The sequence below is a fragment of the Opisthocomus hoazin genome, chromosome 3 (genome assembly GCF_030867145.1).
Source record: "Opisthocomus hoazin isolate bOpiHoa1 chromosome 3, bOpiHoa1.hap1, whole genome shotgun sequence".
Lineage (NCBI taxonomy): Eukaryota > Metazoa > Chordata > Aves > Opisthocomiformes > Opisthocomidae > Opisthocomus > Opisthocomus hoazin.
Window position 1 is genome coordinate 71,566,367 of NC_134416.1, and position 17,142 is coordinate 71,583,508.

At 41.8% G+C, this 17,142-nt stretch overlaps 1 protein-coding gene across 2 annotated transcripts in view; it reads right to left on the reverse strand.

The window, feature by feature from the left end:
- Positions 1 to 16,686, reverse strand: part of CTNNAL1 (catenin alpha like 1) — a 59,691-nt gene extending 43,005 nt beyond the window's left edge. For both annotated transcript variants that reach the window (XM_075416657.1, XM_075416658.1), the window contains exon 1: positions 16,485 to 16,686. In XM_075416657.1, the coding sequence (XP_075272772.1) occupies positions 16,485 to 16,610 (126 nt within the window). In that variant the 5' untranslated portion in view covers positions 16,611 to 16,686. The remainder of the gene's footprint in view (positions 1 to 16,484) is intronic.
- Between the last annotated feature and the right edge of the window lie 456 nt (positions 16,687 to 17,142).

Sequence of the window (17,142 nt, forward strand, 5' to 3'; positions counted from 1 at the left end):
GCAGGAAGCCTACAGAGAGCATCAGACCAAGCGCTGAAGAAAACTAATTTGATAGACAGTCACAACTTCATTTCCTCAACTGATTTTTAAGCAAACAGCAACTTAATGCTATGCAAACAAAGGGCTACTATTACATTCATACAGTTACTGACTTCTCAAAAACATGTAAGATAACACTGGTCTAAGACAAACAGAATACAAGCTGGATGCACTTCCTGGCTGCAAGTTTACCTCCCACAGCATTTTATACCAGAAGAAGTTTAAACATGTTCTGCATAACCCTGAAAAAAACGTATATGGAACCAACACTGCAGAGTGAAAGGAATCCCACAGCCTCTTACAAATCACCAATGGCTTTTTAATCCCATGTTATTGTAGAGGTATGCAAATGATAAAAATCATGACAATGTCCCAGTTAAAGTTGCTTTAATAAAGTCTTCCAAAACATTTTCAGAAACACTTTCATTTAGGACATGGGTAGGCGAAGTTCACAATTCTATCACTTCTTTAGCACTCTCTTTAGAGGGGATCATCAGTTTTGCAGAAAAAAACACCCCCTATCCCCTCCACATAAGGTGAGGCAAGAATCAGCAGCTGTTTTGGCAGGTCCATTACCAGTGTTATCTTAACCTCATGAAGTTCAGCAAGGCCAAGGGCCAGGTCCTGCACCAGGGTTGGGACAATCCCCAGTATCAATGCAGACTGAGGGACGAGGGCATTGAGAGCAGCCTAGCCAAGAAGGATTTGGGGGTACCGGGGGCTGAAAAGGTGGACATGAGCCACCAATGTGTGCTCATAGCACAAAAGGCCAACCATACCCTGGGCTGCACCAAAAGCAGCATGGGGAGCAGGTTGAGGGAGGGGATTCTCCCCCTCTGCTCTGGTGAGACCCCACCTGGAGTCCTGCATCCAGCTCTGGAGCCCTGAGCACAGGACAGACATGGACCTGCTGGAGTCGGTCCAGAGGAGGGCCATAAAAATGATCAGAGGGGTGGACCACCTCTCCTAGAAGGAAAGGCTGAGAGAGCTGGGGCTGTTCAGCCTGGAGAAGAGAAGGTTGCGGGAAGACCTGACTGCAGCCTTTCAGTACTTAAAAGGGGCTTATAAAAAAGACGAAGAAAGACTTTCTACCAAGGCCTGCAGTGACAGGACAGAGGACAACAGTTCTAAACTAAAAGAGGGTAGATTTAGATTGGACATAAGGAGGAAATATTTTATGAAGACGGTGGTAAGACACTGGAACAGATTGCCCTAAGGAGTTGTGGATGCCCCATCCCTGGAAACTTTCAAGGTCAGTTTGGAAACCTATGGTTATACACAGCAGCTGAGCCTTTGCAAATATCTCCTGAAATGAACCCTTACCTGGGCAATACAATGTCTTCTCAGACTGGCTAACTTAGGGCCACTGCAGTAACTATCTTAACATTAGAATGGAGAGAAGTTTGTTGAGCTCCATCATTTTCTTCCCGATAAGCCAAAACCTATATGGATTGTCAGTTAAAAAAAAACATTGTGAAAGAACTAAAACAGAAGATGGTAACATATCAAGACAAACAACTCCATTTAACACCTATTTCAAGTGCTCATGGCAGGGGGGTTGGAACCAGATGATCTTTAAGGTCCCTTCCAACCCTTACCATTCTATGATTATATGATTACATGTAGCAAATAGTCTGTACTAATATAGTAAAATTGGCATAGGATGTTTGTTATAAAAAAGCAACAGATAGCCCTCAAACAGGAGTAGGCAAGTCACAATAAAAGAAAGAGATAGAGGAAGATATGAAATATGTATCAGCTAACAGAAAAAGGGCTGCCTTTGGTTCTAGAAAGAAGAGTTAGATGAATACTAAACGTAAAATGCTTAATAATGTCAAAGGCATGAGGAAAGATCCTCTGATACAGATGGGCTTCTCATAACCTGCCACCTGCAGAAAACACTGCTCTGCAAACAAGGAGAATGTGTAATTCTGAGACGTATCTTTCTCTTCCCTTCATGAGGTGTTAAGAGTGACAGGTATAAACTGAGGTATATCCTCCATTTAAAATAAATTCATGAAAAAGCAGACATAATAGATAGCAACTGCAGTTTCAGATTCATTTAAAGACTTAATCAAACTTATAATTAATAATCAATGTGGAAAAAACTGATGCTAATAAACAGCACAAAGATTATTTAACCAGTTGAGACCACAGTAAAAAAAAAAAAAAAAAAAACCTCTAAGCAGTACAGTTGGAGGGGTGTTGAGGAGAGGCATACAGTATCATTTGCCTAAGCTAGGCTTCTAGAATAAAGAATAAGCAACGTTTTTGCTCCTGACTTTTAAACAATACCTAAAACAAAGATATAAAATTGGTTAAGTTAAATGGAGAAAAGCAAGGACCCACAAGAAGCCTAACAAGGAACAGTCTCCCCACCAACCAACCATCTTCCTCCACAGATATCCTAAGAACCTATCAAAAAACGAATTAGTGAAGACTTGCAGCATTTAAGGATATTTTAATTTACAGAGAATTGCTTTTCTCCTGCAGCCCATCCAGTTGCAACCAGACTAGAACTATTACTGCTGTGTGTGGTTTTTTTTTAAAGTAGGAAGTCCCTGTGACTCCAAGAACATTATCTAAGCTCTCCTTTAAGCTTAACACCTCCCAAATATTTAATCTGGTTTATTCTGATCATGTATCCCCAGTCACTAACATCTGTGGTGTTTGGGCAGGAGTTAACAGCTGAAAAGATTACCTGCAAGTCTCTTTGAACAAGAGAAATACGTTACATGCTGTTTACTTAAGGATTAACTGATCAGGTCCTAGAAAGGAAACAGGTCTTTTGATGGTACTCATGCGCTGTTTTATGTGGGCTCTTACATAATTTGCATGGAATGATTATCTGAGATTTGAGACAATCAGTTTAAGGAGCATGCAGTCTCAAGAAACTGTCAGTTACAGTCTTTTGTCATTTGTTATGACCAGCCCCAGAAAAACAGCCTTGTCCCAAGTACTTTACTGAAACTAACATACATAGCCATAATGTATCAAGATGTACTTCATATTTAAGGAAACAAGTTCAGTTGTGGCAGTTTTTGAGCAGCTGTTTTCAGAGCTTTTTGAGGGCCTTCAGATACTGACATTTTTGTTACAAGCTTCATGCGCAGGAAGCATCGTGACAGCATGCTTAGCTAAAAATATTCTAATGTCTATTTATTATCAGTGTAATTAAGTCTTGCATGACAGAATTAAGTGACACTTATGAGACTGGGTTTCAGGAAGTATTTATAGACAACTATAAATAAAACCAGGGGAAATGTAGCTGTTTCACAGCCACTGCTACAAACACAAGAGTTAAACTGAGAAGTCACATTGGAAGACACCCAGGGCAGTGGGTGGTTAGGGTAAGTACCCACATTGTACATAGGACAATTCAGATTCTCAAGAGTAGTATTTGTTACTGCCTCACACTAATCAGTTTTCCTGCCTTAAAAAAATATTCAAGACATTTTCTCTATGCAATAAGGATTAGCTATAGTCCTGCAGCATCCTTAGAGTAAGAGCTCCTCTTCCATTTTGTGTATTTTCTGCTTTCTGTTAATTTCATAATGGTAGAAAATTGCTTTCTGGAAAAAAAAAAAAGTAATACCAGGAACGGAGCCTTGTCTAAGAAAATGCAACAGCACTACCTATTAAGGAAGAAACTACAAACACTTACAACAGAAGTGGGCCTTAAAGTAAATTTAGTAGCATTTGATAGGACATGTAGAAAACTTGGTCAAGAAGGCCTTTCTCAAACTGCTCACACTTTTATTAGTTCATCTTGAGTTTGGTGGTGTGAAGTAAGGGGGAAACTTCTAATATTACATTTTAGGTACTGTATCTCATCAGGTCTCGTGTACTACTTTGGGACAAACAGGTCTTCAAACTCATTTAGCCAGACAGCAGCACACGTTGTTCCAACACTCACATCTGCTACAGAATACAACCACATGTGTGAGAGCACAGAAGCAGCAGCTGGCATTTGACATCCAGTCCATAAGGGCTATAAGCAGAACTGTCACACAGACTTCTCATCGCAAAAGACAAAAGCCTCAGGGATCCTGAGAAGTGAACAAGGACTACCTGCTTATCTGTCCAAAAAATCAAAAGTCTGTTAAGATTAGATGCCTGTCCAGGCATTAATGAAAGTCTTACTAGGTATTTTCTATGATATGAAGCACTAAAATATTTTTTTAGAAGTCTAGTTAAGGTACAGATATTTAGAACTGGAAAGCCTTATCTTCCTACTTAGTTTTCATTTTGTAGGAAAATCCCACAAATAAACTTTGTAGAAACTCAACAGTGAAAGCTTTCAAAGGCTAGAAAAGACTAACCAAAAATGAAATGCAACTACATTAACTACTAACGTGCTAGTTAACTGTAAGAATCCATATTCTGCTTCTCCTGAAAACACTCCAAGACAGCTGTCTCTCTTTTATGGACACTTGAACCAGAACAGTTTCTCCTACATGTTATTATTCAAAAGTGGCAACCAAACCCTTCTTACAGAAATCACACAGATCCCATTGCATCATTCAGGGCCTTGAGCCACTACTTCTGTAAAAATACAGCTTCCAAGAAGTGGTATGAACCTGCTACCCCGTATTCCTGTATTTTCCCCATGCTGCCTACGCACTGGTGTCTAGAAGGGCAATACAAATACGCTGCATGTCCACGACTGCCGAGTTCTCTTACACTTTACCTGAAGGCTTTTTAAAAGCATCTTCTCATTGCTTTTGTACACATCTTTCATAAAAGCCTTCAGGGAAGCAAATGAAATAAACTAACAACTTGTAAGCTGGTTCACTTATCTGTGGGCAAACGCTAACATGCTTAGAGGAGCCTCAGGCAATCTTCCACATGTAGTGTCTAACAAGCTGATAAGCCACCTCTGAAAAGGAAGAAGGTTCAATTCAGGACCTGCAGTGACAAGCAGAAGCTGACAAGCAACACAAGAACAGCCCTACCAAATCAGATCACTAGTATAATTTACCTAGTTATCTTATCTCCTATAGTACCCAAACATGGTTGCCTAGAAAACAGCATAAGAATAAAACAAGCAAATGAGATACTAGCTATATTGCCGTTATAACCAGATAGTTGGTTAAACTGCAAATCTTACATTTCATTTTAAAACACCACAACATTTCATTGTGCACTTCTCACAAACACAATGGCTTCAATAGGTAGAAACTATTACTTGGAAGAGGTGAGAACAGTCCTCCTCACCTCCTTCAGATCTAGGCTTCAAAATCTACTTCAGATCTCTTTGTAAAGTTTGCCAGAAAAGACAGAGTACACAACTTCAAATTCAAATACACACCTCAGATTATTAGTACCATTGCTATGTACTTGTTACACATTCTTGGAATTGTTAAGAGATCAAAAGAAAAGATTCAAATCACAGCAAGACTGTACTATAGTAGTGAATACCCTTTCTTTGTGCTGAACGCACTCCTAGAAAACCAAGGGCCCTTTAAAGTTCAAGATCCAAACCAAACAGCATTGAGAAAATTATTACCCAAAAAGTGATACAGATGAACTGGTTCAACTGAGATGTAGTATTTTGATTACACCAATTTATTTCCTCCATTGTGAGGTTTTTGGGGCTTGGGGATTTGTGGGTTTTTTTTCAAAGTAATGAAAACTCTGGAAACTTCAAAATTTCTTTTTCAGTGAGATTAATTTATTTCCAATTTTTTTTGCAAATTGTTATGAAAAGGAACTCTGGGAAACAATAAAAATGAACACAGCTGATTAGTTCTTGCAACCTGTGGACTCATAAACATTATGTGGAGGTTTGAATTACTTCAATAATGTTACTAAAGCAATACTATTGTAAAGGTGAAATGCGCTTGCTTTTTAATGTTCACTTTTCATGAACTCAGGGATCTCCAGTGATCGGCAGATACGAAGCAGAAAAGTACACAAAAACTGACCTGCTCTCCTGCCATCCTCCCTTCTTTTTTCCACACACAGAAGAGAGGAGGAGAAGGATCACTGCAGAGTGCTCAGTGAGGCTTGACCACTGATCAAACAGTGCAAACTTGTTTACTCTGATTGTTACATGCCTTACAAGTCAGAGGACTGCCCTATCTTCCCCCCACAAAAGGTGTCTTCAGAATTTCTGTAGAAATGAGTGATGATTATAAAGATCTTCACTTTCAGACAATTCAGATTTCAGCATCTTTCTCTTTTTGAGAAGATGTATGGAAGCTTACAGACTGAAATTTGCACCTTTGAGCAACTTGACAAGAGTTGGCAAGATTTGTTTTTCAAACTGAAAGTCCAATTTAACATCTTCTGACTACGTGCATCAACATGTATACTGAACATCAGAAAATATGCATTTACCTATCATAAAACGCATCCAAAAATATAATGGCCTTTACTGCACTTGTTGTTGTGAATTGGCTTTCTAACTCAACTGCTGTCTTGAAGTTTGCTGGAACGCACAACTACCTCACTAGAAAAAGCGAACATAAGCTAATGGACCCAATAATTGGTTTCAGGGGTGTACAAGCCAGTACATTTTCCTCCCCTCCTGTTGCCCTCCAGTTCAGTATCTTCTTACCCAAATAGGTAGATTTCATAAACAAAGCTATTACCCTTTTTCATTCTGCACCTAGAAATCTTGAGCATGAGCAAGCCTAAGTAAACAAAACCAACTCAGTGGGAAGTTCACTGTTTAAAGTGTACTTTCAGATGTGGTCAAAACAGATGCAGACATCTTTTTAGCACCAGAGAGATGCAAGTCTCAGAAATAACTAAATTTACTAACACAATCCGGTAACCTCAAAACCAGAGACTGAATGGCAAATGATTATTGTGGCTTTCCTCCCTAACTTGTCTTTGTTAATGTACCTAACCTTCTACTGCTTGTGCAAACAATGCCCAAGCCAGCTCTGAGCCGCTTATTCAAAAAAAGCCACTGCTGTAGAGCAAAAAATTCAGACACTGTAATAAAGGTTGTAACAGGGACAACACACTGATACCACCTGCAATTGAGAATTCTTTCTCTTTAAATTGGAACTAGCTTCTGAAGATAGAAAAAGTTGCTTATTAGTTCCATAAACAGGCAGCGTCACTGGCACCAATACCAGACATTCAATCCATCTTGCACTGCATGTAGCAGACAGGAGGGCTCCTCCTGCCTTTTTTAGAGAAGGCTTCCTTAGCAGCATTTTGACATACCACTTCAATTCAAAGCAACACCTGGTATTTCATCTTGGAAAGCACATACTTGCCCTAGGGATTAATACAGAAATACACTGTGCTCTGGAAAACGCTATGCAAATCCAACTACTATCCACCCAGGGGAGTGTAAAACAACACAACAATTTCATGTAAGCCATGAACCATTATCCTGTTAATATCTCTATGTTCAAGAGCCTGTATATTCTTCTGATTGCTTCCTTGAAGAGCTTAAGGGCTACAAAAACTCATTCAGTTGGAAAATTTAAGAATATTTAAATACAACATTGAGATACAATACAGAATCTTTGATAAATAAAAGGGAACACTCCATACATGGTCTAACTCCTATATGCTAAGCACTTGCAACCTTGGACAATATTACCCTTCTAAACAAATTTGAGACCCGTGAACAAAAAAAAAAAACCACCACCCCAAAAAACATGTTTACAACATTATGGGACTACAGCACAATTTTACTTTAGTGTTATTTGAGAATACATTATTTGTGTGGTTATATGTGTATATAGTCATTCTGCTTAATACAGAAGTTAACACAAAAATGTTTCTCTAAGACAAAAGCAACTGCATAATTTTTTATTTTTCAATATACATTCTGAAAGAACCTTAGGATTTGCTCATAAATGATTTTTTTACTTATGTTCAGGAGTTATGTTACTATTCAAGAACTCCTTTTATGTATAAAACCAAGAAATCATCCCATTCAGTATCCAGAGTAGATTAACAGTTACAAGTTGGCACTAGAGTCTGTATCACCACTCATTTATGCCACTAGTTTTAAACAAGGTTATTGATGGAATGCAATACAACACAATGAGTAAAAATTATCATTTAAGGCTCTATCTAGCAAGGGTTATGCTTTTTCAATGAATTAATAAACATAAAATAAATCCATGCAGAAAGCCATAGGCTCATCATACCACGCAGCAGTTTCACTAAACTATAATCAGAGTAGTTTGCAATCATTAATTCATAATTCACCCTTTGGGGATTTCCCTACCTAATCTGTCTAAAACCATCTGTTAACAATACCGAATAGCAAGAAAGCTGCTCTAATTCTTTTTGTGCAGGATCACTGTGATGCAGTTCTGTTTTAATACTCATTCTGCTGCAAAACTACAAAAATTTGCTTAATCTATAGAAAAGCCATTAATCAGATTTCGTAAATTTGAAAGATAAGATTCCATTGAAGAAGAGCAATTGATTTTTCAGCTATGTCAGTACGAAGCACCTTACTTCAGCTACTTGAAGTGTTACTCTGACTCATTTATTGCATCAAAGACTAAGGTACTGAGCATTATGAAGCAGGAGCCAAGCCAAGGGTTCACAAAAAAATCAAAACTGAAATCCCAGCTGTTTCATGGTAGTACTGTTGTTCACATGATGAAATGCCCAAGTGTTGTTCCTCTTGTAAAGCAGAATATCATTAGTGATGTTAACATCATTAATTTTTAATATAACAAAATAATTTCATTTACCTACTAGAATATTCTAAGGCACTCCTGTGTTCGCCAGCATACCTTAAAAATCACAACTGTAAATGATTAGCTATCTCCCTTTCACTGTTTCAAAACAGCCTAGTTTCATTGACTAAATAGTTGTCAATTAAAAACCAGCCTCAGCAAAGGGAAACCTGCTACCACATCACCCCAAAGATACAACTGATACTGTAACTGAAGCAATCACATTATCTACAGCCAGATGACAAACTCCTAAGATTAACTTTCCTGCATAAATCAAAGAGAAAAAAACAGGCTCCTTTAGGGGCACGGACTGCCTAATGTAGACTGAATAACAGTCGAGTTGCTGCAAGCTTCATTTTCCAGAAAAAGAACTTGTATCGAGTTGAAGATTCACAATACAAGACACAAGCTCACAACTTAACCCACGATACCCATGGAACCAAAGGGAGAAGGGTCAGCCAGTTAGTGACTAACGAGGTGCTGCTCTGTACACAGGCAGCATGCCATATGCTTCCACAATCGACAGCAGAGTTAATGCGTATGACTGCATCCACAGCACAGTTTCTCTGCAGCACAGCACGTAAACTTAGTAAGAGTTTAGCAGCAGGAGTGCCTCACTCAGTACAAGTTACAACACAAGCCACTATACCATAATTCATAATTTTATTACTCAACCATAGTGCCAAGTCTCAAGTCCAAAGTGAGTACCAGATTAATTCACAAAGAAGAAAATCCTTGGAAAAGGGGAGAAACAGCTTCTCAAAGCTTGCAAGGTACCAGAATTTTTGAAGTACTGAATGATAAAGACTAGTACCCAAGAACCATTTTAACAGCGGTGCACTGACCTTTTTTTTTTCCCCATCAGATCCACTGAAGAAAGCAATGACTTTAAGACTAACATGGATTACCCTACTTTTCCCAAAAAGAAATTTTCCCATCCTCCAAAAAGAGCCAGAAGAGGCAAAGCACAAGCCCTGGCATAATACTGGAGCAAGAACAGCCAACAACATAAGAATCCTTTAGCACCTTAAAGGTGGGAAAGAGAAAGACCTAGAGGTACCAAAAGATGCCTAGTGAAACCAGGCAGCCAAGGGACTTGCTGGAACAAATCTCTCAGTGCATCTGCTGCATGGGAAATGCAAATAATTTGAAATGGTTGAGAGCTTGGACTGAATGCTGAAGTTCAGGAAGGGAATGAGACTACATATATTCCTTCATTTTATGAATGCTATCCAGAGAGTATGAGACACTTCTAATTAGTCTCTAAAGGACAGAGAGAGAATGCATTTGACTTTGCAACCAGCTCAAAAGGCGGTATGTAATGAGCCTGCACTGTAGTACAATACTACGAGCACAGACATTCAAACATCAGCTTGTGTACAAGACTGATGCATGATGTGGAGGAAGAACAGACAGGGAAAACGTGGTGGCTTTTTTTTTCCCCTCCAGTTTTTGCAAACTTCTAAGAATATAAAGCTAGTGATCTCAAGTTGTAAGTCTAACAGTTCTCTTGACAGAGGACTCTGCTTTAAAGCCATTAGCAAAAAAAATGTTGATAAATCCATGACTGAGTAATTCCCAAGAACACTAGTTTTGCAACTATTTTTAGAAGAAATGAACACTCATTGAAAAAAGTTTCACATGTATGTACATCACATCATATATAATACTCTTACATAGGTTTTGGCCACTGTGGGCACCACACATGCATACATCCACAAAAAAAAAAAAAGTCTTACAAAGTTCCTTTGCTATATTCAGAGGAAATATCCTTCAGCAAGAAGACATACTAAGGTTCACATCTGTAAGTGTACTGAAGAACTGAATGCAAGTTGCTATTTGGAGTTCTGCTGTTACTGGGTATAACATGAGCAACCCAGTAGTTTCCAGCCACCTGAGGACTTCCAAGCCAACAAGACCACAAAACAGCTTCCCCAAAGACACTGCTAGCCTACAGACAAAAATTCAAAGACCAGTGTCACGGAAAGGTAGCATACTGAACTCCATGTCTAGAGTTTTACGCTTCTCTTAAATCTCTCTTTGGTAGAACATGCTTGTTCAGCTCCACAGAGAATAACATCAGTTCCACCAAAGACACAGTAACTCAGCAGCTATTACAGTCCATTTCTTGAGGAGCTGCAATCCTGATATACTCAGTTACTTCCTTAACACAGCTTTGCTCCATCCCTTTGACAGAAAATAAAAACAGAACAGAGCAGCTATTCTTACCTGTGCTCAACTACAAAAGAAAGTGAAGTGATGCCTACCCCGGAGTATATCTATGTGATGTACTCAGCAAATTTGTGTAGAATCAAAGTCACTGCAGAAGAGGCTATGAAACGATTAGATAAAATGAACCAGAACAACTTGCCAACATCAGATGTTAGTCACGAAGATTTCAAGACACTTGAAAATGTCACGGATTATATCTACTTTCTCATGCAGTCTCCTGCTTAAAACTAGATTGGCAGTTGAGGTATGGAGGTTGCCAGATACTTGTACGTGGCAAATCAATAAAAAAAAATATGAAGAAGAGAAGTAGGGGACACCCAAAAAAATATGGTGTATAGGCAAAGGCTCAACATGGTGTTTGTTAGAGGAATTCCTGCCTCACAAAACAACCAGATTTCTCTGTAGCCATCACTGATTACATGGATAAAGAGGCACCCTGCTGAAAGAAAAATAGGAAACAAAGTCCATACCAAAGGTTTCAAAGCACACCAAGCAAGTCTCTTCAAAAAAAAAGGAAAAGAAAGAAGGCCCTTTGTATGAATATTTAACTAATTAACAGACAGAATGATGAGAAGGAAGATGAAGAAAGGCAGGGAGTAAATGATTGCTTATTTTAATAGAGGTAGATGATCAATGGAATTTCACAGAAACCTGTGCTGGGACATAGATTATTCTACATGATCATAAAGAACGAGGAGAGATAAACAGGTAATAAAGTGATGAAAAATTGCTGATGATCCTAAGTTATTCAGGACATTAAAGATAATCTTTGACTACAGAACAGCAGAAACATCTTGCAACACTGACCAGGGAAGAAGACAAAAAATTACCGCTGATTAAAGTGATACAGATGGGGAAGTACCATCCTAGCTTCCTGTACAAAAGACAGGTCTTAGCTGACCATTATTCCTCGGCAGCAAGATCTTTTCATCACAATACATACCTATGTGGAAAAAAAAAAAAAGTCAAACTTGTTTATGATGAAAGGGACTTTATCTAGTTATCCAGTCCAGCTCCTTGCTCAAACCAAGTCCAGTTAAAGCTTGTTTCTCGGGGCCTCATCCATTTAGTTCTGAACATCTCCAAAAATGCAGACTCTGTAGGTGCTCTGCACACCTCATCCAGTGTCCAACCACCCTTACACTGGAAAAGGCCTTTTCTTATTTCATATTTTCCCATGCCCCAACTTCTGTCCATTGTTTCTTGTCCTATCACCATACATGTCTGGGATCAGTCTGCCTCTGTCTTCTCCATACTGCCCGTTAGGTGGCTAGTAGTAGACCGCAGTAAACTCTGCCATTGGCCAGATGAAAAATCACTGCAGACTGAAGTGATACAGACGGAAAAGTATCATCCTGGCTTCCTATATGAAAGCTAGGTCCAAGCTGACTATTAGGCCTCTTTTCTTGAGATGGAACAAAATCACTTCCTTCAGCTTCTCCCCTATGCTCCACTATGTCAATGTTTTGCCTTGTACGGAGGAGCCCAGAACTGCACGTGGTACTCCAGGTGCTGTCTCAAAGTGCCAACCAGAAGGGAAGAACCATTTCTGCAGCCTGCCAGGACAGTCCTATTAACAACCCAGCGTGCAGCTGGCCATCATTGATGACTCTTCTTCAGCTCCTTGTCCACCAGAACCCTTGTGTCTTTTCTTGCTAAGGTTTTCTCTAGGCAGCCAATCCTGCCTGTGCTATTACCTGGTGTTCTCCTAGTCCAGATGCAGGACTTGGTATTACTGCCTGACTGGACTTCACAAACTTCCTGTCAGATCATCCTTCCAGCCTGTCTCTCTGTCTAGCATCTCTGCCCTCCAGTGGATCAGACGCTCTCCAAGTTGCTCTAGGGGAGTTCACATGCCTGTTGAACATGCTGGCCCATCATCCCAACATTCAGATCACTAATAAATATGTTAAACAATATTGTCCCCGTATCAGTCCCTGAGGGACGCCACCAGTCACTGACCAAGAAAAACAGAGAAAAGGTCACTGATTATATGCGGACCTCTAACTTGATCCAGTATGGCTATTCTAAAGTCACACCTTCAGTCTGAAACCTGCATCAGTGAGCTTCTCACATAAATGGGAAAACATCAGCTGCTGGTTCTTCTCTGGACTCTAATACTTAACTCTAGAAACTTCTGGAAAAACAGAATACTGGCAGAACATTATGTAACATTATATAACTACATAACACTTAGTGAAATGGGAATTATTTTAGCTAGCTTCAGAGAAGCCAAGGGAACAATACCATAGTAAAGAACAGGTTTCTTTAATCTACCTCAAGGCATGTACCACTGCTAACTCATTCAGAATCCAAGACTGACAACAACAAAATTCAGAAACATTGGTATCATGGGTTTTTTGTAGTTATTTAAGCTTATATAGTCAAAATAAAAGTCAAGTCAATTCCAAAACCTCTGACAGGATCTCCTGTAACAATAAAGTTGGAAAAACATGTTCAGTAACATGCGGGCACACAATCACTCTCCAAAGTGCCTACGCCAAAATGGGCTTTCTGGAGGTTGAGCAGCGAGCTGTCATCGCACAGGTCTACACCTACTGGAGGATAGGTCACCTTCAACGATGAAAACTGACTTTGTTCTTTCAGAAACATAGACAGACAGAGCTCTCAGTGAACTTTTCCAAAGTGCCTGACTGTGAAGGTTGACAAAAAAAAGGATTCTGCAGTTTCTCAGAGTGCTTCCTTAGAACAGATCCAGACAGACAGACAGACTCCTACTGCCGTGAAGATACCCAACTGCTGCTAGACTAGCAAACAGGTACATAATGGCAGCTGAGGAAGTCGCTGGTGGAGCCACATCCTGGAAAGTGCTTTTTTCCCCATCTTTGCCTTTCCTCTACTGTTTAAATGACCTGTTATTAAATGAGTCAGCACTGACCACTTTAAACACCCTTCCTGACTTGTGTTGCCAAAAACTTTCCATAAAAAAATAAAACCCAACATAATTAGACTGGAAATGGGTAGCAGCAGTGAAGGAGATGTCTAGATTTTAAAGAATGCTGTACTATTTACATGTGAAACACTGAACTAACGACATTTATCCAGGAAAAGAGAATTCTACTTGTTCTAAAGAAAATTGTGTGGTTTGACCTCAAAAGCCGTATTTTCTGAACAGCATGCCACACGCATTGCACAATAACATAGAATGATTCTCTTTACAGTACAGATATGTAGATAGTGAAAAAGAAGTGTTAGCAAATACGCTTAATACTGTGGCTTAAATCTGCAATCTTCTTTTGTCATTTGTGGCATTGTTAGAAAAGGGCCACATCAGTGTCTGAATAGATCTAGAGGAAATGAAGACCAAATTCAACTCTGTAAATAGTAAGTTTTGAAACCAAATTTATTAATAAACTTATCCAGTAATGACTTTAAGGGTGATTTCTCCTGCTGGGAAAACAGGAATCTTATACCATTGCTGGCAGCAAATATACTGTGATACTATACAGTCTGTGAGAAAAATCTGGCTGCAAAGTACAATTAAAAAAAAACAAACCAAAAACAACCCTCATGCTTGCTGAGTAAGAGCAAATGTTCAAACACATATTTACAGTATTACATGTCAATTAGGAGGATGCACAATGCAGTATTAAATAAGAATCAATTCAGCCTTCCCCCCTCCCCCCCCCCCCTGCTTAAAGAAACTAGATTCAGCTCCACAAGAGAGATTGAAAGTGAGTTTGTCAGACAGGGCACCTTTTGTTTCCTCCTTGCTTAAAATAAGCAGCGAAAAGCAGCAGCAACATTCCTACTATTTTTTTTTCCCAGTAGTACACCGGTATCACATAGCGCTTCTCAGCTTTTAACAAAAGGGTAAACTGGGAAGTTAACTTCACAGCAAGAACAAACCCCTTTGCAAGTGAATTTGACCCAAACTGCTGATACATAGTATATGCTGAGTATAAAAACAATTTCTGTGAGATTAAGTAATCTATGAACACCCTTTCTGCATAAATACCCCAACAAAGCCAGCCAGTGAGACCTCTACTAGATGAAACAGTACAGACGGAACTGATAAATCAGCACAGCAGAAGCGGGGCATTTTATCAGGCAAGTGTAGGGAACTACTGCTGATACCATCAGCAACCTCAGCCTGAATCTGAACGGAGCTCAGCGCTCGCGCTTCAAGGGAACAAGCTCATCTGCACTCTGAAGCGCTTTACCAGGAGAACAGTGAGCTCTGAGCGTTCAGAAATGCTCGGGCACCTTACACTGTGTACTGGGGAAGTGAAAGATGCTTAGCACTTCTGGAAGACGCAGTCACAGGTTTTGTGGTCAATGAAAAACCATACGTGACACATTACAGGCACAATGGATCCACAGAGAAATAAGACCACTGCTCTTAAAGAGTGTTCCAGAGGAACAAGAATGTGCACATCTTTGCAGATATCTGTTAAAAATAAGAATTTAACATATGCAATAAAGTTCGCAATGGGAGGGGTTTCTATTTGTTCTTAAGCTTCCTAAAAGCAGTCTCCGTATTTTACCTCTCTCAATTGTTTCAAGAGTAGAAAATTCACTGCGCTTTAATTTTACTTTGCCTTGAAACAAGAGGTTTAATCCCTGCGATGGGCTTCTTTGAACTGACTGGGATTTCTTCAAACAGAAAAAAAGACAAATTACCACGATAAGTACAGAACCGCAATTATCCATCACAAACATTTCCCACAGCCCAGCTGTACAAACGCAAAACAAGGCTGACAACAGTTTGTTTCCAGATGGGCTACAATAACAGAAACATAACTTGACCTCACCAGGACTGGTTATTTTTGCATAGTTGTGACACGTTGTTTGAAGATTTTGCATAGATCAGTTTTGACTCGCTAACTTCAATAACCAGCGCTCAAAGTGCAAAAACGCTGCAAAGCAAACACGGTGCTGTTTTCCTGCGTTATTTTTCAAGAAAGAAAAATTTCATCAGGTATATCAAATACTAACTCTGTAACTACGGATCTAAAAAAGAAACCCCGAAAACATCAATACCGGAGTGGTTAGCATATAATTACTTAGCAGACGACTTCAAAGCCTGATGTTTTCATATTTTTTAAGCCCGTCTAGCACCGCGCGGGACACGTTACGAGGTCAACACGGCACGGCTCGCGTTACCGCTCAACTTCTGGGAACCGGGGTGCCGTCCCCGGCCGCGGTCAGAGCTCCCGCCAAGGCAACCCTGGGGCCGAACCGCCCGAACGCAAACCTGCGCCAGATCCCCTCAGAGCCCACCGCTCCCGCCGGCACCGAGCTGCGAGGGCGGACAGGGGGGGACGGGGACACCCGCCGCCCCGCCGCGTCTCCCTGGGGCTCAAACCGCCGACGGCACCGCAGCGCCTTCGCGCCACCGGCGTTACGCAACGGCACGGCGGCCTGAGGGGGGGGGGGGGGGTACGAAGCGCCGCGACCCCGAAGCGCGCAAACTTTATCGGCGGCGGGGTCCGAGCTCCGTCCCTGGCGGGAAGGGGGAAGGCGGGCCCCTGAGGGGTGGGGGGGGAACGTGAGGGGACGGGGCTCGCCTGGCGGCATTTCTACCTGCGACACCAACGGCACCAGGGTCTGCTCCACGGAGCGCGTGCGGATCTCCAGCCCCGCGTCCGCGCCCAGCCCCGACGAGGACGACGAGGAGACGCCGCTGCTGCTGCACGGGGACGTGGCCATGGCCGGCGAGCCGGCCGCGAACCCCCTGCCCGCGCTCCCTCCTCGGCCAACTCCGCTCCCGCTCGCCGCTGGCACAGCCGCGGCCCCCGCCGCGCCCCCCCCTCCCCGCCCGCCGGGGCACCGCTGCCGGAGCGCCGGGAGATGCCGCGCGCGCGCGCGCTCAGCCCCCCTCACGGCCCCTTCCCCGCCCCTTGGGACGGGATTTAAAGGGGCAGCGCCCCCTTCCCGCCTCTGCCGCCCCGCAGCAGCGGCAGCCATCGGCTTACCCCCGCCCCGCCTTCCCGCGCTGCCTCCCCTTCCCGCGCCGCCTCACGCCCGAGCCCCGGAGCCGTCGGAGGAGGAAAACCGGGGTCTGTCCCCGCCGACACCGCTCCCAGCGGGAGTTTCTCCGTCGCTTCGCCCGAGGCAGGCGGGGGCGGCTGGAGGGTCTGTCCCTGCCCGGGTGGGGAGGGCGGACCAGGCGGTGGCCGAGGGGCTGGTTGGCCACTGAGGAGACGGGAGTCCGGGCCGGTAACCGGCCTTGGGCTGCGGC